The following is a 27,760-nucleotide window of genomic DNA, read 5'->3' as shown; positions in this document are numbered from 1 at the left end:
CTAGCCATTTAATAACCTTACAAAAATGATGTTGAAAATTACTTTACAACAATCAAACTTTCATTGTAGGATTCTGTTATGCTTCCGAAAAATTCAAATGGGGCATTTTACCCGATAGGGGTAAAATGGTTGGAAGGGGTCCCTTCCAACTACTTCTTCCTAAGAATTTCCTAAATGCTTCCAGATACACAGAGAACCACACAAATTCTACTTAACTCTAAGCTGTTAAAAAACCATTAACACGCTTCGCAACAATGGCAATTTCTCTTTTCGCTACAGTACAACATGTGTGTGTGTGTGGATTGTGGGTGGACGGGCGGGCAATATCATCACTATTTATTAGGCTTATTTAGGGTGATGGGCTTTCCCACGACGTGCGCTCTGTCGTTTGCACTCGTATATCCTCTTTTTCTTCGGTGCCAAACCGTACAAATAAAGAGGCATTTTGCACGAATGATGAGGCCCTCAAGACATGATGTAAAGGCAGATAATCTTATCCGGTACATATTCACACGTACAGAAGGTACGCTAGCGAGTCCCATCACTGCCAGTGTGGCCTTGTTATTTTTATTCATTTTGTTTCCTTGTTTTTTTGCTGCAATAAGGATCCATCCGCGTGAGAGAGGAAAGTGCCGTATCGAGCTGGGCTGCAAAATGGCCCATTTGTTGCCGCGCGCTGTTGGTTTCACTTTGTAGCTATTCTCGGAAGCGATGTGTTGCTGGGAGCAACACGCGCCCTAGGAAAAGGATGCTTGACTTTCATCGTGGTTTCTTCCCTGCCTCGGGTTTAATTACACATTTCATCGATCCTACAGAGGTTGAAGGTGCGTTACCATCACGTTTGCGTATCACTGATGAAAGAAGAACCGAACAACATCATAATGAAGATTGACGGCAGGAGAGCGTTTGATTTTGATTTGCGACAGCGGGAAGTAACATGTTTGTCGTTTAAAGTCAGATAATTGTGATACTTATGCCAGCTGGCGATTAGCATTTATGTTGGACTTCGACGAAAATTGGAATTTTCCAAGGCAACCAAGCGTCCCCTTTTCATGGAAACTCACTGGGGTCGAAGGTTAATAGACCGACCGACAATCAACGATGGACAAACGAGAGAAGTAAAAGCCTATCTCATCCCGCATCAATTGGTCTGTATTTGATCAAGCAAATCGATTCCATTTGGTCACCGTCACAGCCTTCGTTGAAGATGTCTAGAGGAAAGAGGGAAAACCGGGGGAAACCAAATCTCGGTGCTGCACACACGAGTGAGACAAACGAAATTGGATGGGAATTATGTAAATTGATTCGTGTATGGCGGAAAATTCCAGAAAAAAAAATTTATTCCATATGTCTGACCGGCTGACGCGATGATACAGAGGCGTTCAATACTGTGAACATCCTTGAGTGACATTCGCCATCAATGACGACTTCAATGCTTGTTAATATTATTATTATCATTCATCGTCGTGTTTCGAAGAAAATGTTATTCGTCCGACCATGTGATGATTTCGCTTATGCGATTAATGGTCAATGTGTAATCCCACTCACAGCGGGCAAGTAAGCTCATCCCACCATAAGTGATGGTCGGAGAGCTTGATCCATACTTGTGGGCCCTGGAAAGATCTTGGAAATCCGCCAGTTCGGCGCCCGAGGGAGGAAACTGTGAAGAGAAAAATAACTTTTCCTTTTTTGTAGCAGAAGTTTGTGTGCGTTTCCTGTTTTTCTCCCGTCGGGAACATTCTTCATTCACTATGCTCATTCGTGCAGTTATTTTTTTTCTGCTCCACGCTCAAACGCGCACCCGGTTGTGAAGCAGGCGCTGTCATTAAACCTTTCCCTATTAGTGTGTTAGTCGGGATATATATTTTTTCTTAGCTGTCGTTACTCGCAGCCCTAGATTCATTCGTGTACAGTAAAACGGAGGGAATGGCGTGCGATAAAACAGTGTGATTTTTTTGCTTTGCTAAAACTTCATCTCGGGCACGACACTCTGGGGTTGTACGGAGTTAATAAGAAAAAAGCAAAATTTGTGGTATCTTCAGAAGATGCGGAAGTTTACGGTTCTCAATGCTTAAATCGGAAGAATCGTAATGACAATTGTTTTTCTGTACAAAAAAAAAGTTCTTTGCTGTTCCCGAGTTCAGATGAAGAATACTATAAAGTTTGAGACTATACACCCAAAATTGATTTTTTGCTCATGTTTTGTCATCCCGATTTGTTACATTAAATGAGCGTAAAAATGACAGAAAATGTCATGACTCACAAATACTGGTAAGCATTTGTATAATATATATGGTACGGCAATATAAGATTAATACAGACGAGCGAAATAAGAGTCACGTTTCAAACAAGCACGCATTACTTGGCCACGGCCCAGACCGAGATGGATGTAGATCTCCTTTATGCTGGAAAGTGTTTTCTAGAAGTAAAATTAGAAAGCACTTTCCAAGAGATGTCTGCTTCCATACATACAAACATTTTAAAGCGTTGGGGGACAGATGACATTTTTTCCCTTTTTGACGCTTCAAGGCATGAAATGACATGTTTTCTGTATATAATTGTACAAAATTTATGAGAGCTTTCAAAACTACCTTTCGGTTTGCGGTGAGATCATTATTTATTGAATTATTTATCATCAAAGACGAAGAGGTATTTTTTTATCAAAACAGAAATATCACTGTATGGAGAGGACCTACATGAACGTTCTAGAAACCAAATGAAAGCTGGTTGATAGGGTTAGTTGGATTTGCTGATTTGGTTAATAAAAAAATGGAACAGTCTACAAAAAGCTTGAAAAGAAATGATTTTTTTTAATTTTTTCGATATGTTTGTCCTACATCTACACACACCCATATAAAAATATGTTTGTGAAATATTCCTTGAAAGTTGTAGCTTCAAAATGAGGTATGTCCAATCTTCATGCGATGGTTTTGTTACGAAATTACAGCATTGCAGAAATCGCCTGAAAATTTCGACTTAGCACTCTGTTCCTTTTATTTTTGTCGAGTGTAGATTAGATCGTAACATAGCATCGATGTCGATGAGCCACTAAGAACGAGGGGTTTTCGTTTAGATAGTTCTTAAAAATTTTCAATAATTTTTGTGATCCATTAAGAAATGTTCGAGTTGTAAACGTTCAAAATCATTCACGTTTTGGTTACTTGTTCATTTTTTAGATTGGTTACATGTTCATTTTTTAGATTTTCATTTTTCATCCCATACATCCCTGTTAGACATAGTCCTACATTAAGATTGTGTTAGTACGATAACTTTTAGCTAAATTTATAGCCATTGAGACCGAGGATTTTTTTTTTCATGGAAAACAGATTTCCCACTAATACTCGCGTAGGAAGTCAATTGAGATTCTCATTCAAAATGCAATGTATTGCTTGGCTACGGAAACCTATGAAAATAATAATAAGTTACTGGCTTAGAATGTTTATGGTTACCTCGAGATATTGGGGGTCTCCGTAGCCACATTGGTTGCGCGTTCGCTTAGTAAGCGATCGATCGTGAGTTCAAAACTCAGGGCCCTCTTTGACCATCTTTGTGTTGTTACAGAAAAACTACGTCCACGCAACAATCATAAGCGATAGAGATCGATCCACGGTCGAAATAAGATCGATTCATCCATACAACTGCTCTGCTCTGCAAGACACATCGGGCTGCTGTTCTATTAATAACTCAACAATGATCATATCAACTGTCTCCGCTGTCCGGTGGTCTAACTGGATAATGGAAGAACAGAAGGAATACTCTTACGCTGGAAAATGGCTGTGTAATGTGCTAATTGTAGATATGATTAACATGTTACATGTACACGATTAAAATTCGGCTTTGTTACAGCCAAAAGCTAATGAGCCTAAAATAAAACAAATGGGATAAAAAAAATCGTGATATCTCACGATTTCAGATTGTCAACAACGAGTAGATAAATTTGTAATCCTCCTCGTCGAGCCTCACTAACATAATGTTTTCTCTTTTTCTTTTCAGGTGCGTACAAGTTTACGAATAATCGATTTTCGGAAATTGGTGAGCGATATATATCCACTTGTCCTTCGGGGTTTATGATTAATTTATTCCGCAATGTTTGAATTTTGATTTTTTGCATGACATCTATTTCTCCTTTTATTTCTCTGCTACTAATCCAGTGATTTCCAACCGGTGGGGAATTCCAGTTGAGGAATTTGGTCAATAAAAGGGGGGAATTGTGCAAGGGAATATTGCACAATTACTTCACTTTGGAGATGACAATTATCAGCAAAAATTGCCACAAATACTTTATTGGATACGCTAAAATTTGCGATCATCGGCAAATATTTCCAAATCTGAAATGTAATGTTTAATTTAACAACTTCGCAATGTTTGAAAGATTTTCGCTAGTGAACGATGATGGAACAGACGACGAAACAGTACAGAAGACCATAAAAAAGAAAATTGTACAGCATTTCTCAAGACTTTTTACATCATGTTAAACATGAATCAATTTCAGAACAAACTCATCGATCTACAAATGATCGATTTTTATCCTGATATTCGAAATAAGCGTTACCAGTGTTGTTGTCTTTTGCGTAGTATTTATGTGAATCTGGATTTCCTACAATGCTACTGATGGAAATAAAACACAAAAAAGAGTGGATATCGAAGGGTACATAAGGTGCACTTTTCGACAACGTGCTCAAGAATTACGATTTTGGCGGAAATAGATCAAGTGCAGGTGCCATACTGACTTGCCAAACTTTATATACCTTTTTTGTAATTAGATACAAGTATAAAATCAAATTTGTTGCGAGTATAACTCGAAAACCGTTTGTATGATTTCGTTATTTTATTGTTATTGCCACAGACTTTCTTGCAAAATACTGATAGGGGGAAATACCAGGATTAATTATTGTAAAGGGGGGAATGGAGCAAAAAAGGTTGAAAACCACTGTACTAATCAGTGAAACGATACAAACTTGTTTCGTTAAAAGCCACAACAATAAGCACATTAAATCTGTTTACATTGGAGTCACTTTTCACGCGTTTGATACGTGCCCCGTAAAGAAACCGCGCAAATTTCGAAATCCGTGTAAAAACAAACCATGTAAATTCCAGAATCCACGTAAAAAACCGTGCAAATTCCGAAATCCGTGTAGAAATAAATCGCGTAAATTCCTAAAACCGCGTAAAAAGCGACTTCAGTGTACTTAAGTTGTACAAAATGTTATCGAATTCAAAACAATGATTTTCTCAATGATTTCTCCAGTTGTTATTCGGAGCGATATCCCATTTACGGAATCAATGGCAAACCGATGAAGCCCCAAAACTTCAACCGTAATATAGTTTTTTAACTCAATCGAATTCTTCATTGAGTATTCAGTGGACATTGAGCAATATCGAGACGTAAACGAGAAGATCAATCATTGAAATGGTGAAAAAAATATTTCAGTTGTGCGCGTAATGCAATAAAAATATTATTTCACCAAACGGGGCACAGTGCGGCGGAAGGTGCAAGGATCAATAAAATCAGATATCATGAATTCTATACAGTATCTAACGAATTTTGATTTGGTAATCCTTAAATGGAAAACCGATAAAAAATAAAAATAACGCGGTTGACATAGCCGATATACCATTGTTATCTACAGCGCAAGGCATTGGTCTAATCTGGAAGTTTTAATGGGCACATTGAGAACTAAAATACCAACGAAAATTTCTACTGAAGAGTTTTTAGAGGGCTGGGTAAGGAAGTAAAAAGTGCTCCCAAACCAAATCGCCTAAGGAAAATATTGTATTGGGTACCAAATGAGAAATTTTGATTATTTTTCTGAACCCCTATGTGGTTTACCACAGGATCTGTGGTGAAAAACGTACTTTTTATTTTTGCACGCCATTCTCAATAGCTTCGAGATAAAAATTTGGAAATAATACCAAAAGTGCATCTCACTATGCTGTTTAGAGAAAATTATTTTAAAAAAAATCCTCAAAAATTGAAGTACTGAAAAAATCTTTCCAATATATATTTTATATATATTTTATATTGGATATATATATTTTTTTGGGATTTATAGATTCACTACCTGTGATTTTTTTCAGAAAATTCTGAGACCTGCGCGGTACGAAAATTTTTAATAGATTTTATAATTTATTCTTTATTTCATTTTTCTTTTAATTTTATAATGTTTCTTCTTAATTTTCTAAAATCTATGATTTTATTGTATTCGTGTATTCGTAAATGAGCCCAAAACCTTATCACTAGCGCTATGGAAAATATCGCATTGGGTACCGAATTAGAAAATTAGGTGATTTTTCTGAATCACTGTATGATTCGTCCCACCCAAAATTTATTTTTTTTTGTTATCCATACCTTCAAATATTTACGTTTTCTTACTAAGCGCACGTTCATGGGTCTAACCGCAGAACTGTTCTTTGATTGATCTTCTAATCGACTTTTTAAAGTTACCTTTTACTATGAAATTCCCAGTATTTCTACCAAAATTCATCACTATAATATCAGATTATTTTCAGACACAATTCTCGTTAAGAATTTTCAACCACTTGTAAATGACATATTTATCCGTTATATGGAATAACATAGAAACATTTATTGTCTCCTGAAACCTTCACAAATTACCAAAATTGGTTCCATTTGCTCAATTAGTTCATGAGTTATGCAGAAATTTGTGTTTCATTTGTATGGGAGAATGATTCACGGGTGCCTCAAAGCGCTCAAAGTTTTTAATTTTTCATACTCGAAAATCTTCCAAGGGGGGGAGTAAAGGAAATTTGGAAAGTCGATTTTTTTTTTTTTTGATGACAAATGACTTCAAAATACATCAAACGTCGAGATATGGTGTCATCTCGAAAACAAAATTTGACCGAAAATCGACCTGTGCAAAATTTCAGCTCAATCGGACATTATTTAGGGGTGCCTCAAAGCACTCAAAGTTTTGATTTTTTGGCCACTCAGACTAAGTTCCAACAGGTCAATTTTCGGCAAATTTTTTTTTCGAGATGACACCAGATCTCGACGTTTCATGCATTTTAAAGTCATTTGGCATCGAAAAAAAATTGGATTTTCCAAATTTCCGTTACTCCCCCTTGGAAGACTTTCGAGGATCAAAAAATCAAAACTTTAAGCGCTTTGAGGCACGCCTAAATCATATCCGATTGAGTTGAAACTTTGCACAGATCATTTTTTTGGGGCCAATAAACAGAATGTACACAGTCGGTTTGTGAAATTCGACGATGAATTTTTTTCCATACATCCATTGCCACCCTACTGTATATAAATAGAAGAAGATATAGGAGTGCGTTTTTAATCGCATTAAAATTCATTTCCACCTTCGAACAAAAATCAAATTCGTTAGCGCAAACATCAAATGGACTAACAACGCTTGTCACTATGTAATTGTAGAACATATGGGAATAGAACTTTCCGAGTTTTCCAAAAAAATTTAATTGTCATATTTGGTTGGAATATGTTGAAATACTTGTAGTATTTTTATGGGACACCCTTTTCATTCCAGAAGAGGGAGGGGTGTCATACCATCCTAGAAACATTTCTCGTACTCAAAAACCCTCACATCCCAATTTTGGCTCAATTTGCTTGATTAGTTATGCAAAAATTTGTGTTTCATTTGTATGGCAGCCCCCTTAAAAAGAGGGCAGAGTGTCGAATCACCATAGAAACGTTTATCGTTCCCTAAAATCTTTATATGCCAAGTTTTTTTTATCTCATTTATTTATTTATTAGGCTCATTAGCATTTTAGCTGTAACAGAGCCGGGTTTTAATCGTGTACATGTACATATGTTTATGTTTCTATAAATTGTAAATTATACAGTAGTTAGTAGTAGCCATTTAGGCGTTAAGTATTCTGTTCCATTACATTATGGTAAATCACACAGTAGTAGCCATTTAGGCGTAAGGGTATTCTTTCTGTTTTTCCATTGTTCAGCAGACCGGACAGCGAAGACAGTTGATATTGATCATTGTTGAGTTATTTATAGAGCAGCAGCCCGATGTGTCTTGCAGAGCAGAGCATTGTATGGATGAATCGATCTTATTTCGACCGTGGATCGATTTCCATCGCTGATGATGGTTGCGTGGACGTAGTTATTCTATAACAACACAAAGATGGTCAATTGAGGGCCCTGAGTTTGAACTCACGATCGATCGCTTGGTAAGCGAACGCGTAACCAAGTGGCTACGAAGACCCCCCTTATGCCAAGTTTGATTCCATTTGCTTGATTAGCTTCCGAGTTATTCAGCCCCCTCCCCTTTAGAGAAGGGAAGGATAGTCAAACCACCATAGAAACAATTATTGCCCCCTAAAACCTTCACATGAAAAATTTGGTTCCGTTTACTTGATTAGTTCTTGAGTTATGCAGATTTTTTTTTCATTTGTATGGCAGCCGCCCTCTTAGAGAGGAGGGAAGGGGTGTCGAACCACCATACAAACATTTATTGTATAAAATATCCACATGCCAAATTTGGTTCTATTAGCTTGACTAGTTCTCGAGTTATGCAGAAATTTGTGCTTCATTTGTATGACAGCCACCGCCACCAATGATTTTTTACGTAATCTTAGATATATTTCCTGTCATAGTACGAAATGGCGACATTTTTTGTTATAAAAATGCTTTTTTGCCTCAAAAATCGAGACAAAAACTTTCACCAAAATTTTATTTTTCAACATATTTAGTGGAGAATCTGGGAAAAACTATTTCGTCAAGATCGGATGGAACGTCCCGGAGAGAGAACCCTCACCAGTTTGCAAAACATAGTTTCGAGAAAAATGCGTTTTAAAATTTTGGATCCGCGCTCCTTACGTATAGATTTAGGTCCACTAATTGGCTTGTAACTTTGGAACGGAGCATCAGCCAAACCTGGGATAAAAACTACAGTGAAGTAGACATCACAGAGAACATTTTAGGCCAGATTTTTTTTTCATTTTTTTCAAGTTTCCATACATACCCTTTAGAGATGGGCAAAATGTATATAATCAAACGAGGCTTACTTCGAACATTTTTTGAGGTTATCATGAAAATTATTCGTTTTTTCATCGAAAAAACCGGACAATTTCTATTTCCAAACCGAAATTCTGTAAGATATGATTTTTTTCCAGAAACTCAATCGCGTAAAAGTTACTAAATATACACTTTGCGTTTTATTGACCAATTCCCAGTACTGTATTAGCAGAATTTATTTTATATTTACCTATTACTGCATCAAACATTGGAAATTGATATCATTTTCTCCACTTCAACACTTTGTCAATATGATTTTCTCTTCAGTTACGATTATACCAGAAGAAAAATTCAAACGTTCCGTCGACTTCTTCTGTGTATACAGACACAGTCTGGCAATTCTAAGCAAATTAAATTAGCAGCTTCTGCCGAAAAAGCAAACACACAACACATTTCTCGCTCGCCGAAAATTAACGCTACAGATACGAGATGCGATGGCGACTGAGTCGGATCCGATATTGGCTGACATATTTGGCCATGTCGTTCCCGGCCTCTTATCCATTCCTGAAATTCGGAAATGCCATTCATCATCATCACCAGCAGCAGCACTCTAACGACTTCGTTGAATTTCATTTCAAATGTAATCAGCGTTCTTTTTTTACTGTATTTGTTGTTTTTTTCCTGTGTGTAGACTCAAAGCACTGATGTTTTGATTAGATTGTTTGCTTGATTTGGTTGAATTTCACGCTTGGTGCACACAAACAACAGCGCAATTGAAGGCGCGTTAGAACGTTGTGAAATCACCCCCAGTGAAGATTGAGAAACACCGTCGCAAATGAGTGTCACAGTCGTAGTGGTAACACGACTATGCTGCCGTTTTACGCGTAGTTGTCCCATGTTACTTTTTGACAATTTTCACTTTTCTTCATAAAACGATGCTTTTATGCCTAATCTTCCAGAAAACCACAAAAAAAATTATCGTTTGTTCCCAGCAAAAACAACATCAAGCTCAATTGTCCCATGTTGATATTCTAGGCATAGCTGTTCAACCTTGTGTTTTTTGTAGGTCCATAATAAATGAATCGGTTCAAGTACAAGAATTTTATGCCACCCTAATTTCTGGTTTGGAAGAACGCACTATTGTTAGTGAATGCCTAATAAAAATAAGATTTATATTCTGCAAAAGTGTTGCAGATCTCTTCCTCATTCATGAAACGTTGTTTTTATGCATAATCTTTCGGAAAAAACACCAGAAAACTTATTGTTTGTTCCCAGTTTTTCAAAAAACAAAATCAAGTTCAATTGTACCATGTTGCTATTATAGGAATAACTGTCCCAACACGTAATTTTAAACCGTAATCACGCTTGATCGTTTCAAGTGAGGGAAACTTTTCACATTTCATTAAACAATAGTATACTGCTCATTAAAAACTCGGTGTATTGCCAAGCTGAAATACTTAAAGCTTCTGCTGGACGAATATGCTAGGAAACTTTGATTGGGTTTTTTTAGTTGCTGATTTTGGAACATGGGACAGCTATGCGTAGAACGGCAGTATGATTAAGAGAAGTGCTTTTCGTTGGAATGCAAGAGATTCGTTCCCAGAATGTTCTTCTCTATGATGAACATTTGCATCGCGCTCAACACCGTTAACGAGTGTCACGATTTCCCACGATTGCAAACCAAATCATTACCCGGCTCAATTTGCGGAAAGATTACGCCGTCGTCAGGGTAACTTTAAACTTGAATTATTGATCTTTCCGCCTCGCTGCCGATTGTTGTTTCCACTTTTCTCAACATTTTCGCCCCCCCATATTCCGGTAGTATTTCCGATATCCATTTTGCTATCACTGTATGGAAGCATTGCTGCTCACCAAAGACAGCGTCACCATTACCTGAATGAGAGATTTCGCTTATCACATAAAATACCATAATTTTCTTGGAAGGCACTTAACTTCGTAAAGCCGTTGTGTATCAAATTTATCACTTTGCGAACAATTGTCTCAATTATGGGACCGTATTGTGACCGTCTATCCAACAGACGACGGTGTTGCTATGTTTTGCAGCATAGGCAACGTATATTTTGCACGAAATGCTTTCCATCTAAACAGGCAGGCGGAAGGTCAAGACGGTGACAGAAGTAGTTCACACGATACACTTTCCAAACAAATATCGTGCGGCTGCATGGCACTGCTGCGCCAACAATAATTCCTAGAATTATGCTTAGTGCACTTTACCTATCTCGACATCTTTTGTAGTGACACACTGGTGATTGCAATGTGTTTTGCAAAGAGCTGACGCTGCCGGTGCCATCTTCGTTTTTATCGAAGTTAGAGTCCTTCCCTTCGTATGTCTAACCAACGTTAATGTTTCGGACGGGTAATTCCAGAAGGAGTGGAATAAAAAGTAACTCATCTAACGCCAAAGCTTTCTGATGCTCTCAAGATGCGAGTGACATTAAGTGTAATTTGATGAAACTCGTTCCAGTGCAAATTTATTTTGGAAATTTGGAGAAGATAATATGAAACGATGGACATAGTTGAGTGGAAAGTCTGAAATATATACGAAGCGAAAAAAGGATCTGTCAATTTATTACTTTTCACTATCATTTGTAGAAACCTGGAATATCATAATAAAGGAATGGATGTTTTCATCCTGAACCTTATATCCAGACTTTGTGATGAATTAAAAGCTTGGGGGACTTGGGGGATATGTGATCTATTGTGTTGAAATCTGCCTGATCCGTAATATTGAATGATAACGACAACAAATGATCAATTTTAATTAGGTTCGTATTAAAATCGAGCAGAAAATATAATAAAAGGATAGCAAGTGGTATTAGTTCATTATAATGTTCCGTCACACTGTAAAACCAGTGAAGGAGACAATTGGCGCTTTCTTGTGAAGTACTTTCGCATGAAACTTACTCATCAGACTTGGGTTCTATGCATACCTATTTGCATCAGCAGGAAACCCTCTTGCTAAGTAGTGTTCCATTTAATGAAAATGTAGGCAAAAATCTTGCAAATTTCGGCCGAAGAGAAAAAAAATTATTTGGAACGAATTTCATGTCAACTCGTCTTAGAAGCTGGCAGCACCATCTCAGATAGCAGTGAAACGTCGTGGGTCTCCTAAGCAACTTTGCATGTTTGAAATATTCAAAAAGAATTTATGAATAGGGCCAAAATGTTTTTTCTTGATTTTTTACAAAAAAATGACTCGAAAATCATAATACCAACAAAATTGAAACAAAATTGAGCATTCATAGTAATTCTTCACATAAAAACATGAAAAAGTTGTTGTTCGAAAAAAATTTCCACTACTTCCGATGCTTGTTAGAAAAAAGTCCCCGGAAATACACTTTTCAATGTTACAAAAGCAAACTTTATTTAGCATTTCCAGCCAGAATAACCTGAAAATATGCCAAAGTTCCATGGGCTATGCTGCCGTTCTACGCATAGTTGTCCCATGTTCCAATTACTGGCTTAAAAAACATGGTGGGACAGTTGTGCCTAGAATATCAACATGGGACAATTGAACTTGATGTTGTTTTTTTCAATACTGGGTAAACTGCCCATGTTTGTATAGGAGACGTAAACGACAAAATGAACAAAATCGACTTTTTCGCTGTTTCGCGTTCTACACAATGTAATACCTTTGCTGAACATGCAAACAAACATTTTGTGTTCGAAAACATTTGAGCAATTTTGAAAAACCGTTTCCGAAAAATCACTGCTTGTTCGCATAACAGACGTAGTTCCACATACTCAGCATTTACTCATACCGTTGGAGTAAGTCACTCCACCATCTTTAGGCGAATGATCGTTATACCGGTAAATCATGTTGCAGACATTGCAGATTGACTTTACAAATTCAATTAATTGAAAAAACACGAACCTGCTGTTCTTATCATATCCCAGAGTATTCTTCAGGAAAAAAGTAATATCATAGACTCGCAACAAATCAAGAGCACCTTTTCCAGACATTTCACTAAATTTCTTCCAAACCTTTTTGATTTTATCCGATAACAACTGAAACTACCGCCGGAGACGTTTTGACTATTATCGGAATTATAAATACTAACGCTACAAACAGAGCAACCTGGTGATTACGTCTAGCTATGCGGATAAATGTTCATTGAAACGATTGATTATCCGCATAAATAGACGCAAGCGTTTTTCAAATGGAAAAAATATGTTATAATCCGAAAAATCACCTAGGCCCTCTTTTTGCCGATAATATCCTTCAACTGGGGACAGATCATTTCATCGGAAATTTGCATGGTTATGCTTGTAGGCCGAAAAACATCATAACGCAGAGAGTGATCTGCAGCACCTTTGCAGAATATAAATCTCATTGTTAGTATTAGCTAACAAGGTGTACACGTGTTCTGTGGAACTTCTGACATAGGACTATGTCTTTGTTTTCTATATAGGGGGTAACTTGAGGAAAAATGTAACGGTTCTTAAAGAGTTTTCAAACGCAAATTGCTCGAAATTGCAGGGAATTTATTCAGCAATTGTTTTGCTTTAGACGTAAACAGTGAACAGTGAATATAGTGAAAAAAAATTAACAATTTGACAATTAAAATGGGTATTTCTTTCTATTTTAATAGCCATTTGTTTTCCCCCACAACGCAAGGAGCAATCTTTTTGACTAAAATTCGGCATTAACCTCAAAATGTGATTAGATTATGAATTATTCTCGATTTGTCGATAATCGGCATTTATCAGTTGTCAGAATCAATGGAGGGACGATCTAGCAATGATCTTGAAGATGATATTGGATGATTTCACTCTATACTCCCAAAAGATTTCACGAGAGTCAGGCTCAAAAGGTTAAACGTTGATAGAGATTTTAGTGGATTGAAGTACAGGTTGTTGTGCAACCAATTCGTGCTCATTTCACGTTTTATCGCGTAGGTCTTGCTACTAACAGTTTATAGAATTGTGGTCCAGTATGTCATTATATCGAGCATGCAGTTTGGTTATGTAAAAAACGCAATTAATGAATTCAACTGGCTGCTGATTTAGAAGTTCTAATGTATACACGCATATTTTTCAGGGCTCCCACGTCAAATGCACAGATTTTGAACAATGAAAAAACTCAATTCAAATGCAATTACTACAAACAATCACAGTCCTATGTCAAGATCCCGTCCGTGCTCCTAGGCCCAGACCCATCAACTTTTTTTATTTGTTTGAGAAATAGTTCGCTCTTCCAAACCAGAAATGAATGCATTAGTCCTATTGAAAATGTGACATAAAATCCTCGTTCTTGAATCGTTCATTTCTTACGGATTTACAAAAAATACATGGAGGGACTGTTATGCCTAGAATATCAACATGGGACAATTGAGCTTGACGAATGTTTTTTAAAGCTGAGAACAAACAATAAGTTTTTTGGGGTTTTTTGGAAGATTATGCATAAAAACATGATTTTCTGAAGAAAAGTGAAAATTGCCAAAAAGTAACATGGAACAACTATGCGTAGAACGGCAGTATGGATGGAAAAACTTCAGAATTTTTTTTTTCTAGTGTAGAGTTTTTTTTCTAGCTTAGAGTTCTTTTCCAAATCTTCACAATTTCACTATACACTAAAATAAAATTTTTTGTTCCAATTTCAGAGAATAGGATAGAGGAAAAATATATATTCAGAATGTGTATAATATTCCCATTTTTCATTTTTCAAAGAAAAAATGGAAAAGTTGTTTTTCGAAAAACTTTTTCCGTGTAGCAGTACCCTTTTCCGATTTTTTGGATGATATGGTGATCATTATATGGTCCATTAATATATTTTTATGATTAACAAACATGATTTTGAGAAAAATGAATTTTAATTTTCAAAATATTTTTTTTAATGATTTAATATTTTTCAATGAAAATCAAACAATTTCCTGCATGACAAAAAATTGGAATGTCTAATAGTTTTAAAGTTAAAGTTTTCGGAAAAATAGGAAAAAACCTAAATTTAAAAATAACTGACTTTAAAACAAAAATTTTAAAAAATGCCATTGAAAAAAAAAATTCAAAATTCAAATTCATTTTTCTGCAAAGCATGTTTTTTTTAATTCAAAAAAAAAATATAAGTAGGCCATACAATAACCATCCATAAATTGGAAAAAAGGCACTGCTACAGGGAGATAGTTTTTCAAACAACACATTATCTAAAATTACTACTAATGTTGAACTCGTAACATTTTTGTGTGTAAATTATCGCGATTAATGTTCTGCAAACTGTTTTCTGTTTGGAAACACACACATAAATGATAAATGATAAATAATGATAAATGGTACGATTAAAGCATTATTTTTTCAGGATTCTCCATAGAAAAATGTTTTTTACGAGGTTTTTTCACGCGGATTTTCCAATTAACGCGATTTTTTCCGTGGTTTTTCCAATTAACGAGATTTTTTTTACGCGGATTTTCCAATCAACGGGGTGTTTTTACGCGGATTTTCCGATTAACGCGGTGGGGTACACGATTTTGCCCTTCTGGATATCTGAAACAAAAAAATCGAACAGATTCTGAATCAGTAGAGTGGTGTAGTGTAGAGTAGTCTGGGCCAAACGCGTGCACGGGGCAAATGTGCGCATTCGGCAACAGTGTAATCGTTTGACACATTATTACACCAGCAGCTCACACATATAAACATAATACATTTCATGAAAGTGGCAGAAAGTTATGAAATAAGAGTTTTGAAGTTGTCTTGATCTAATTTTTTCCATTTTGGGGATGACAGCTTGTGGGGCAAAAGATCGCACCATCGTTTTGCTCTCAAAAAAATTATAAAATGTTTTCAACCAATTTTTTTACGGGGCCCACAAGAAGGAAACTTATTTAAAGAAACGCACTTCAGAAATGCTCGAAATAGCTCGACAGAGGCTTCGGCCGTTTGGAGGAAAAAAATTATTGTATGTATAAGATGGGGAATGCTTTTAATTATCATCAATTCAAAATATTTACATACTTCGGGATTGTGATGTACAGTAGGGTGCCAATGAAAATGGTCATCTCTAATTTTAAAAAGTTATCCCATAAAAAATGTTCACCACCTCGAAAAAACACCCTATGTTAAATATCAGCTCAATCAGACTTAAGGGAGAGTGGCGCAAAGCGGTCAAAGTTTGAGTTTTTTTGAAAATCGAAATATCACCCAAGGGAGGAGTAAAGTGACACTAATAAATAAAGTTCGAATAAGCTAATATTTTGCATAGGGTAGATTATCGTGCAAATAAAAAAAAATTAAAAAAAAGTCCCATAGTGCCGATTTTTGACAAAAATATTTAATTTTAGAGAATTTCCGATTGGATTGGAATACTAATCATTCGCAGCAAAATAGTTATTCACGTTAACATTATTTCATAAAAATGTCTGATTTGGCACCCTTACTGAAAGACGATGTCCAACGTAAAAAATGTATCCTCTTACACTGAAAGTAGATAGTGTGTAGTTAAACATATGTATCGATAAAATGAAATATGTACGATTCAATACCTGTCACTTACAGCTGAAAATGTTACGAACCTAAATCAAATGAAGGAAAGAAATGAGAAAATGTGTATGCATCGAATCATTCAAAGAATAATTTCGTGGAAAATATAACGTCTGTGGTTCTTGATTCGAAATGTTAATCCAATCCTGAGACGAATGCGATATGAACGTCTTTCACCCCGCTGTCCTCGTTTCGTGAACTTCTTTATTATTCTCCACTCGTTTTTACATCCATCGCTCAAACTAACTTAAAGGAGCGGAACATTCGTCGGAAAGTTTCCCTCCTCAAAGTCCATTTGCTCTGTTTTGAAAAGAATTTCATTTGCTTCTGCTATACAATGTTGGAGCTGTAACAACTTTTCATCCAAGATCATAACATTCCACACCCGTCCCGTCGTCAGTGCTATGCTATGAAATGCTTCAACTCGTTCATTTGATGCCAACGGTGCAAATGTAAACGGACAAGCGCCAGCATCTCATACCAAGCAATTTCCGCGCGTTCATTCTTCTCACTGCCGGCGCACGGATGTAAGTGTAAACTTTTCAACGAGAATGCATGCCAATTTCTTATCGAAGGAGGAAAAGCGTCGTCCTCTTTCCACTTCTGCAGAGAGATGTTTATGTCTGCATACAAGTATGGGTACATTTTTTCGTGATCACGATAAACCATCCTCGCATTGCGAACACCGCCAGGAGTCATTGATCTAGTTCCTCTTTTCTGCGCTGAACGCCGCGCGATAAGCAATGTTATTCCTGTTTGCAGCATACACGAGATGATTTTCTGGACGGCGGTGGGTGATAAACGCTGCCAAAAGCGTTGTTTTTCTACTCGCTTTTTGCCCCGAAAACAGGAATGCTAACTTTTTCGTTCGACAGAAAGTGGCAAAGCGCGGGTGGGGGGATGGAAGAACACCAACAAACAATCCACGGGAAGAAACTGAAAATTAGGGCAGACAGATTTATTTTTAGAATTTGTGCCAAGCTGAAAACGTTATCCGAATCCAGGCATTCGCGATGCGAGGAAAATTTGTAGCCGGAGTTATGAGCAAGAGAAGAGAAGGACTTATACGACGCTGTCATCGACCTGAAATGCATGAAAGAAATATGACTGACAAAGGAGACTAAAATTGAGTCACTTTAAATTATTAATCATTGATGAACGCACTCGGGCAACCCAGGCACTGGAAATGGTACGTTGTCGTTATTTGTTTTTTTTTATGTTCTCTGTGGTATCGAAAATTTCGACTGTTTTGCTGCCACTTTATCGATCATTAATATAAGATTCAGTCAAATATAAATAGATTTTATAATTAACTTTATTGAAAACAATTATTTGTTTTTTGGCAGCATTCCGGAAAACGATCAATGCTTCTGCTACCGCAAAAAGTAGCCTTTGAAGTTTTCCAATTTGACGTTTGACGAATTGCATGCCAACTCGACTGGCCCCATCTCAGATAGCGGCGAAATGTTGTGTGTGTATACACATGGGTCTTTTGAACAACTTTGTATACATGAAATATTCAAAAAAGAATTAGACTACGTTTTAAAAAAAATCTCATTTTTTCACAAAAAATAATAACTCAAAAATTATAATACCTACAAAATTCGCGTCAAAGGATAAAATGTGAAAATTGTTTATATTTTCATAAATGTGTTAATGTAAAATATGTAAATAAGTAAAAAAAGAATAATGTTTATATATAAAATGTGCAGTGAAAGAAAGTAATATATTTTTATCTAAAAGTTTAAAATGAAATAAAGAAAATCAATATTCATTTTTTTCAATTACGGTTTCGTTAGTGAAAAATAGGTTTTCTGAATGGATAGCCAAAATCATGAGTGTTGGGCCCCGTTCATGAATTGTGAAACCAAAGATATGACAACTTCATTGGTGTTGATACTCTGGCCAATTTGTTGGAGCATTATTTCGTCGTTGTCGTTCAATCGAGAAGTAGTCACATCGATATTCTGAATTTGAAACACAGCCATATTGCTTGTCTTATTCACGGACTTTTATACTGCTTTTCGCTGAACAGCGAAACTCAACACTAATATAAACATTGAACGTTTTGCTCAGCTGAGGCAATTACCACATTCAGTCCGTCAAAATCTGCGTTACTGATATTTGTCAATGGTTGTCCGTTTCTTCGTTTTTACATTGGATATTCACCTACCCTTGTGATCGTGTTTTCCATCTACAACGCAAGACGGAAAAAGCTTCAGATCACCGCATAGGCCATGAACCATGTTTGGGGGAAACAATATCAAACACTAACCCATATTTCGGAATCCGATTGATCTGAAAGCCGATCGGATTCCACGATTTGAACGAAATCGGCTTTTGCATTCTGAAATCTGTTCGACTCGAATTGAATCGATCCATGGAAATGCGGCAACCTTGCCTTAATCAAAAACAGAAGTTGTGGAGCAATCTACTCTCTATCCGATTAGCAAACCGAAAACAATTTTACATTGGCAACATTTGAATACAGATTATTTTTTCATGTTACTTGAATTCTTAGATTACATAGTCTTGACCCTAACTCAACTTTTTTTCTATATTTTTTAACTACATTTCCGTTAAAACTTTATTAATAATATGAAAAACATCAGAACAGAATTTTTGTACACTACCCACTGTGTCACTTTGTTACATACAAAACATATTTGAAAGAGTATAGTAAATTTCCATTAATATTTTTCGTTTAAAAAGTGTTTAAAAAGTGTTTAAAAAGTTCCACCCAAAATCCCGTTTCTATTTACAGAAACAGAACACGAAGCTCAATATTGTTAAGTTTTTTATTTGGATATTGTGTTTATCGCATTTAGTTTAAAATTGCGAAATAAAAAATAAAGAAAATGGGACGGATAGTTTCGCATAGCTAATTGGTATATATACGGTAAATATACAGTAACCGGTATCATAGCGGTATCTAATATAGTTTACGACCTATTCTCATGGCTAACAAACGTTTTGTGCATTTCATTAGAATCGGTTTAGCCGTTTCGGAGGAGTTTGACCACGAACATCGTGACACGAGAATTTTGAACTGAACTTTCGTCGAAGACGTCAACTTTTTATCTTTTATAGTTTCTGGAATATAGGGCTTTTTGGTTTGGAGACCCCTGGAAAAAATAATGTTTTACTCGTTACATTTTAGTGTGTAAATTCTCGCATTTAACAAGTTCTTGACATGTTTCTAAATAGAATAAAGATAACAGATCATGTCAATCGTGATAATTTATACATACAAATGTCACGAATTAAACATTAATAGTAATTTTTCAAAGAAAAACATGAAAAAGTTGATGTTCGAAAAACTTTTTCCCTGTAAAAGTATCCATCTTCCGATGTATGGACGATTTGTTGAAAATTGTATGGGCTATTCATATCTTTTTTATTAGATTTTACAAAAAAACATGTTTTCGACAAAAATAAATTATAATTTAAAAAAAAAAAAATTCGGGTTTTTTTAATGAAAACTAGCTGACCCGGCAAACTTCGTATCGTCCAAAATTAGTTTTTTTGTTATCAATACCTTCAAACATTCATGTTGTCTTACTATGAGCAAGTTTTTGAGTCCAATCGCAGAGCTGTTCATTGATTGATCTTCTATTCGACCCCGTTGAATTTACCTTTTACTATAAAATTCCTAGTATTTCTAACAAAACTCATCATTATAATATCAGAATATTTTCAGACTCAATTCAAGATTTTTCAACCACTTGCAAATAACATGTTTCTCCGTTACATAGAATAAATGTTTCATACAGAAAATAGAAAAAATACAGCCCTAAATCGGACAATTGCTTCCTCGAGTTCTGCTCTTATCAACACATCCGGCGATCCTTTTTTTTTTTGGTATAGGTAGAAGAAGATATAGGAGTGCGTTTCATCACATTAAAATCCATTTCCAGTTTCGAACAAAGATCAATTTCGCTAGCGCAATATCACATAATAAAATTAAATTCGATCTCATAAGTATACACAGAAGAGAGCCGTGTATATTCCACTAATGATGCTTTGTCCTTTGAAAGGGTACGACCAAGCCATAGAAAATATTTTTTAACGAAAGCCATTGGCGTAGTTTTGATTATTGACGCTAAAGAAACCCCAATGTTTCTTTCAATTCGGGTTGAATTAATTTAAAGCAATAAATTAATAGAAATAATCTCCTAAAAAAATGTATGCTGTTGGGGTAAGACCGTCTCTCTTTGAGTGGAGTAAGCCCGGCATGATTTACAGTTGGTTGAAGTTTATTAGGACATATTTTACATCTATTTCAGATGCCTCGCAGCTTCCAAGAAAATCAAATTGTGAGAGTGGGTCCCAGGAGAACCTCGTCTTTGCAAAAGAGGCTACCGATGGTGAAGTTTCTGTCAAACTTACTTCCAAGACTTTGTAATTCCCAGGACTGCATTACAGGATCACGTTTTGTGAAAGGTGGTGAGCTCGAAACTAGGACCTAAATTCAATCGAACTAGTAATTGAATTGTGATGTGGTTTGAGGTGACGCATGATAGATTTGGCTAACATCAAATTCCATTTTTTTTTTTCATATTCCATATTCACCGAAGCTTGTTCCGACCATATCTCCAGAATCAGTCGAGCGATTCGAACGATATTCGATAGTGACATCTAGAATTAGAATGCCTCCCATTTGGCGGTTGCCACATTCAAACTGGTTCAGCTGGTGTCAAGTATAATCGTTGACAAATTGAGGGTGCCAGTGTTACCCCCATGGGGTACCGGTTTCATCCGCACTGATTGTTGAACTCTGTTTTTATGTCAGTTTTGAAAATTTACTACTACTTGCAAAATTACCATTTAAAAGCTCTGATATTTCTTATATCTCATGGAAAATAATCTAGAAAGTGATTCTGTGAGGGAAATATAACAATATATGCTCTCAGATCTCACAAAACAATACTTCCCCTTATGGGGCCGGGCGGTTTGTTCCACCATGGTTATTGGAGAATGTTATCGCATAGCTTCAAATCCGATAAATCCAACACGAATATAACCATCCACGAATATAACAGGATGATGTTCAACTTATTTATCATCCTGTGATTTTAATCTTTTCTCAAATATTTAAACGACATTTATTAACGACACCACCACTCTATAATATTCTGTTTGAATGCTTATCAATTTTCGGTCGCCCATCCGGGGAAAATACGTGCTAAATAATCGTTTTCGAAACCTTGTTTGGTGACACATTCTCTGGAGAATATCGGGGGAATAATATTCATATCAAAAGTGCAAAAACAGAGAATTGTTTTGCCAGAAAAATGTAGTTCACCGAACCATCAAATCTTATCAGTTCGTCTGGTCCATGACAGCTTCCGCTGGAAATCAATTCAACAAAGAACCTCGGAATTCCCAAAAAAATGCAATCATCCATTGATAAGATAGGCAAATTCCTTCCGAAAGCTGCTAACTCACCTACTCGCGCTTTCAGATGATAACATCCGACGACCCGCCCGCATATATAAACCCATTTGGTGTTATCTGTACTCATCACAGTTCGCGAAAGAATAATTCGGAGTCAACATGTATCGACAATTCGGGCTGCTAATCGCCACCTGCATCGCCGTAAGCTATGGCATCAGTAGCATATCCCAGCCGCTACGTCCGTGGTGGAACGACGCTCCCTCTACTGGTCGCGTTGTTGGAGGCTACGAAGTCGACATCCTGGACGTGCCGTTCCAGGTTTCCGTTGCCAACGATTACGGACACTTCTGCGGTGGCACGATCATTGGAGAGCGTTGGATTCTAACTGCCGGACATTGTGTGGATGAGGACTCATATGTTGCGCTGATGGTTCGTGTTGGCTCCTCCCGGCGATCCAACGATGGACAATTGTTGAAGGTTAAGCGTGTGGTGCGACATCCGCTATATGACAGTTGGACCATTGATTATGACTATGCGCTGCTTGAGCTGGAGGAAGCGATAGAACTGAACGAAAAGTTCTACGCTGCTGAGCTACCTGAAGAAAATGAACCTGTTGCAGATGGTACTCTGCTGCAAGTTTCCGGGTGGGGCCAAACATTGAACTCCCTCGAATCCAACGAAGTGCTCAGAGCTGCCTATGTCCCGTCGGTGAGCCAAGAGAGCTGTGCTAGGGCATATGCGTCCTCGGGATTGATAACCGAACGGATGCTATGCGCCGGATATGAGAAAGGAGGCAAGGATTCTTGCCAGGGAGATTCCGGTGGACCCCTGGTGGAGGGCACAAAGCTGGTTGGCGTTGTATCCTGGGGAATGGGATGTGCTCTGGAAGGTTTTCCAGGAGTCTACGCTCGAGTTGCAGTCGCTCGTAATTGGATAAGACAACATAGCGGTCTATAAATTGTGTATATGACATGTGTGTGTTTTGTAACGACTCAATGTAATAAATAATCAGCAGCAGTATAGCAGAAATGCTAACAAACTCGAACATCATTAACTGAAAAATCCCATCACAAATAACTGTCAGGTTATAAATTTTCACCATCGTATCATAGAATCCATAATGTCAAATCCGTTCTCCCTTCCTAAGAAACGAGCGATCGTTAAAAGTACATAAGGATTTCTGAAAATGGAATAACATCGTTAAGACCACCCACGTAGCGTTTGCACGCGGATAGCTTCCCGATGCTCTCGCTCCGACTGCTCCGAGTTTGCGTTGTCATTTAATGTTAACTCAAATATTTATTAATTGTAAATCGGTCTAATTTATTCGCCAGACGGATAGCGTCGCCACCGCGCGTTCCCATTCCATTTCTGTAAACAATCGCTTCCTCCCTCGTGCCGCCTTTGGCGACGCAAAAAAAGCGGCAAACAAACAATAATGCGCACAGCTTGTCAAAAATACAACTCCTCCCCAAACATCATCGTCCGGCCTCGTTAATCGACTTTCACGGCGGAAACCTTCTGCCTACTTTCGAAGGAAGGGAATTAACACAAAATTGGCTTGACATTTTCCGCGTTTTCCGCTGCTGCTTATGTTGTTGTTGGCGGGTGGGTGAACATAAAGCAATTGCTCGGATTTATTGCTCACCATAACTTTCCGCCCCAGTTTTTGCTCTCACAAATCGGCAATGAGTAGACAACCGAAAACTGAACTCTGAGTTTTCATTAATGTATATTTTCGTTTCTTGTTTATTTACAGATACTTGACTACACCATTCCTTCCTGGCGATTGTGAGAGATTCATTCCAGTGGTTGACACTAGTTCCTATCAATCCGGAGTAGCTTAGCAATGCAAAATCACCAAGAAAGGGCACATCAAATGTTTTTGTGGTTTTGAAAACTGGAATTGCGGTGTCAACAAGGAAATACAATTTGTGACCATCATACATAACAGACGAACGTTTGCTGGAATTGTTTCTTCTGTAATCTTGTGTCTCAAAATAACGTGAATCCCAGATCATTGATAGAATGCAGAAATGAATTCCTTAAGAATAACGAGAACTTGCTGTTCATTAAGCTTCTGGGCAAATATTTGCTTACATGAGTTTTTTACAACGCCACGATTTTCACAATGATTAAATTTCCTTATCATTTATCTCATTCATGTTGTGCTCGCGTGTTATACTGAAATATTCACGTTTCCGTGATTTACAATTTTGCGTTCTGGATCGGAATTAACCACGGAAAGTATTACGTTTGACAGCTGGTTGCTTAAATTTGCAAGAGATTCGGCTCAGCAGTAATTTGTTAAAGGTCCTAATTTTTGTGTAAAATCTTTGGAATGAAACGAATCAAGTTTTTCATAGTAGGAATTTTGGATATCAAAATCAAAGAATCTGAATAAAAAATGTGAAAACGTAACAATGTGAAAATGTAAAAATATAAAAGTGGCAAAATGTGAAATCGTAAAAAATGTAAAAATGTAAAAGTGTAAATATGTAAAAATGTAAAAATTTAAAAATATAGAATAGGGAAAATGTAAAAATGTAAAAATGTAGATGTGTACAAAATTTCTAAATTTTAAAATCCTGAAAAGTAAAAATTTAAACATCAAAAAATTTAAAAATCTAAAAATTTTATAATCTGGAAATCCGAAAATCTGAAAATCTGAAACTCTGAAATTTTAAAATTGAAATCAAAATTCAAAAATCTAAAATAAAATCAAATTTTTTTAAAAAAATCTAAAAATGATAAATTTGCGAATCTCAAAATCTGACGGTCTGTAAATTTGAAAATTTGAAGCTCTGAAAATCTTAGACTCTAAAAAAAATAAATTTTGAAAGCTGAAAAATATTTTTTAAATCTAAAAAAATTAATACTTCCAAAATGTGAAAAATCGAAAAATTCCAAATGTTTAAAAAATCTGGAAATTTGGAAAAATCTAAAAAATTGAAAAAGAAATTTCGGCACACTGAAAAATAAATCTGAAATATTTAAAAACTATAAAAATTGGGAAAATGCGAAAAGTTTGAAAAGTATGAAAAATCTGAAGAATCTGAATTTTCCTAACTCGAGAATAATGAAACGAACGAAAAATATATGTCAAAAATAATATTTGAAAATTTTAAAAACAAGTCAGAAGAATCTGAAATATCTGACAAATCTGAATATCGGAATAATCTGAAAAATAAAAAAAAATTCAAAATTGTGAAAAAGGAAAAGTGGCTAAGTGAGGGGGTGCGAGCGAGTCAGAGCGCTATATCTCTCCCGGGGAAGGCCTCCCGGGTCATGGAGGCCTTGCAAACCCGCTGTCTCCCGGGCAAAGGAGATACACCCAGAAAATGGAGCTGCGTTCACGAAGAGTAATTAGAATGCGATCACCCGAGGAGGGTCCCCGAACTGGAGCTGGTCCTGGAACGGGCGTAAGAGCGAGCGGCCAGCGGCTGGAGGGCGATGTGCAAGAGCGGGCCACCAGCCGGGTTCAACCCGAAGAGCTACCGCCACACGGAAACAGCAGCCATCGACATCACCCAAGAAACGCTGCGCCTACGAGACGTGTTGCGACTGCCAGACGACAGTCGTCCACACTTGTGGGTACCACTAGGCGCCGGATCATGTGGACACACGAAATGAATGAATTCGTGATCCGCGCCTATTACATCTGCACTGCTTTGGAGACGGACATGAGCGGTCGCCCTCGAATACTAACAATGTTCGAGGAAGCGTATCCAGAGTTCGTCGGGAGGCTTGATCAGAACGCGATGAATGCGAGGCGTAGAGCGATAGTACGCAACAACATGCTCTCCCAAACGCAAATCGACGAGATCAAGCAGCAGGTGCAGAGAGAAATAAGCTCCAGGAACAACAGAGCAAGCGATGTGTCGAGACGAAGTTCAGTACGGCTGAGCAATTCATTCGCGAGTGGGGCACGCGAATCAGCACCAGTGGAGGCCACAGTACTACAACCCCCTGAGCCGGAAGACCCACAGCCAGAACAACAACTGCTACGCGATCTGGTCTTCCACTACGACGAGACGATCTCACAGTTCCGCGACACAGACCCATTGTCGCGCCCCAGGATCCCGAAGTTGCAGTATTCCCGCAGGCTGACAAGTGCAGTAAAGCTCATGAACGAGCACGTTCTTCCGCTGCACTTGGTTGATGCTGAGAACATGGAGGAGCTGCAACTGAAAGTTTACTGTGCTGCTGTGGCGACCGCCAAAAGTTTAGGATACCGTATTAGGCCAAGAGGCGGACTGCTCCAACATCTCCGTGAAAGGCGTGAGCCTCCATGGCGAAGGAGATTGGAGCAACGGATCCTAAACAAGCGCGCCGCAATTGGAAGACTGATGGCGTACAAAAGAGGCAGCAGATCGGCGAAATTATGTCGCCAAGTTGCTGTGATCGTGCGGCCTACTGAACTTCGCCAGCTGGGAGCTCACCAGCTGACGGAAAAACTCGACACACTGGTACAGCAATTGAGCGTCCTAACTAAACGGCTGAAACGTTACTCTGACTCTGCAAAGCGCCAGGAACAAAATCGGATGTTCAGAGATAACGAAAAAGCGTTCTACGACCACATTAGCGACGAGAAGCCCGACTACCGCGAAGGTTTGCCAGATATTAGCGATGTGACGAACTTCTGGGCTGGTATTTGGGAGACCCCAGTACAACATCTGCGACGGGCAAATGTGGTTAAGACGGGAGGAGGAGAGTTGTGGTGAAATTGGAGAGATGCCAGCTATCATCGTCGAAGAGAACGATGTCCGCGAAGCCTCGCGGTACCTGAGGAACTGGGCAGCACCGGGCCCCGATGGTGTTCAGAACTTCTGGCACAAGAAGCTGACCGTCGCACATCAAAAGATAGCTGAGTGCTTCAACAAGGTGCTACGTGACCCACACAACCTCCCTGAATTCGCCACCCGTGGCGTCACATTCCTCCTCCCGAAAGACAGCAACACATTGAACCCATCAAAGTACAGGCCGATAACGTGCCTATCGAGTCTGTACAAGATATTAAGCAGCATCATAACCGCCAAAGTTTCTGCCCACTGCGAACAACACCATATCATCGCAGAAGAGCAGAAAGGATGCAGAAAAAATACGCATGGCTGCAAAGACCAGGCCATCATCGACGCAACCATAGTCGGCCAGGCGGTTTATAACCAGCGGAACCTAAGCATGGCCTATATCGATTACAGGAAGGCTTATGACTCCATACCTCACTCGTTTCTCGTCCGGGTATTGGAGCTCTACAAAATTGATCCCGTCGTCGTTAGGTTCCTGCAGCATGCGATGAGGCAGTGGAGCACGTCTCTGCACCTTAGTGATGGGGAAAATGTGTTGCAGTCTAGAACGCTGCAGATAAAGAGGGGGATATTCCAAGGCGACTCTTTCAGTCCGCTTTGGTTTTGTCTGGCACTGAACCCCCTCAGTAGGACGCTCAATAGAAACGGTCATGGCTATAAAATAAGGTATAAAGATGAAAAAGATGATGATGATGATGATGATGATGGCCCACCTCAAGACGGAGCTGCGAGACAAGTTCTTGAGTCGAGTGAACTGTGTCCTGAGGACTTTCCTCAACGCGGGGAACAAGGTACGCGCGATCAACACATTCGCGGTTCCCCTGCTGACCTTCAGTTTTGGTGTAGTCAAATGGAGCAAAACTGACCTAGAGGACCTTGAGAGGAGGATGAGGAAAGCATTCAAAGAGGCCGGAATGCACCATCCTCAATCGGCACTGGAGAGAGTTTCACTACCACGCAAAGAAGGGGGACTTGGAATCGTCGACATTTCTGCACTGTGTGTTGCCCAGGTACGACAACTGCGCGAGTACTTCGCAGAACGCGCCAACCAAAACGCGCTATACCGGGCTGTCTGCGTCGCCGACAGAGGATACAGCGCTCTGCACTT

General features: G+C 38.0%; 2 protein-coding genes across 9 annotated transcripts in view; both read left to right on the top strand.

Moving 5' to 3' along the window:
• Positions 1-27,760, top strand: part of LOC129770050 (beta-arrestin-1) — a 256,936-nt gene that overhangs the window by 118,889 nt on the left and 110,287 nt on the right. Inside the window, exon 1 of one of the 8 annotated variants that reach the window (XM_055772646.1) lies at positions 23,604-23,635. The exons of the other annotated variants lie outside the window; for them this stretch is intronic. The gene's annotated coding sequence lies outside the window, so the exon portion shown is untranslated. Of the gene's footprint in view, positions 1-23,603; positions 23,636-27,760 lie in introns of those variants that run through there. 8 annotated transcript variants of the gene reach the window in all.
• LOC129770052 (trypsin 5G1-like) lies at positions 21,986-22,883 on the top strand. Its single transcript, XM_055772653.1, has one exon. It carries the CDS (start codon positions 22,004-22,006, stop codon positions 22,799-22,801), a length of 798 nt encoding a protein of 265 aa, XP_055628628.1. The 5' UTR covers positions 21,986-22,003; the 3' UTR covers positions 22,802-22,883.

This window comes from Toxorhynchites rutilus, chromosome 2 (assembly GCF_029784135.1).
Source record: "Toxorhynchites rutilus septentrionalis strain SRP chromosome 2, ASM2978413v1, whole genome shotgun sequence".
NCBI lineage: Eukaryota > Metazoa > Arthropoda > Insecta > Diptera > Culicidae > Toxorhynchites > Toxorhynchites rutilus.
The sequence above is the reverse complement of the archived record's forward strand: the minus strand, read 5'-3'. Positions and strand labels throughout refer to the sequence as shown.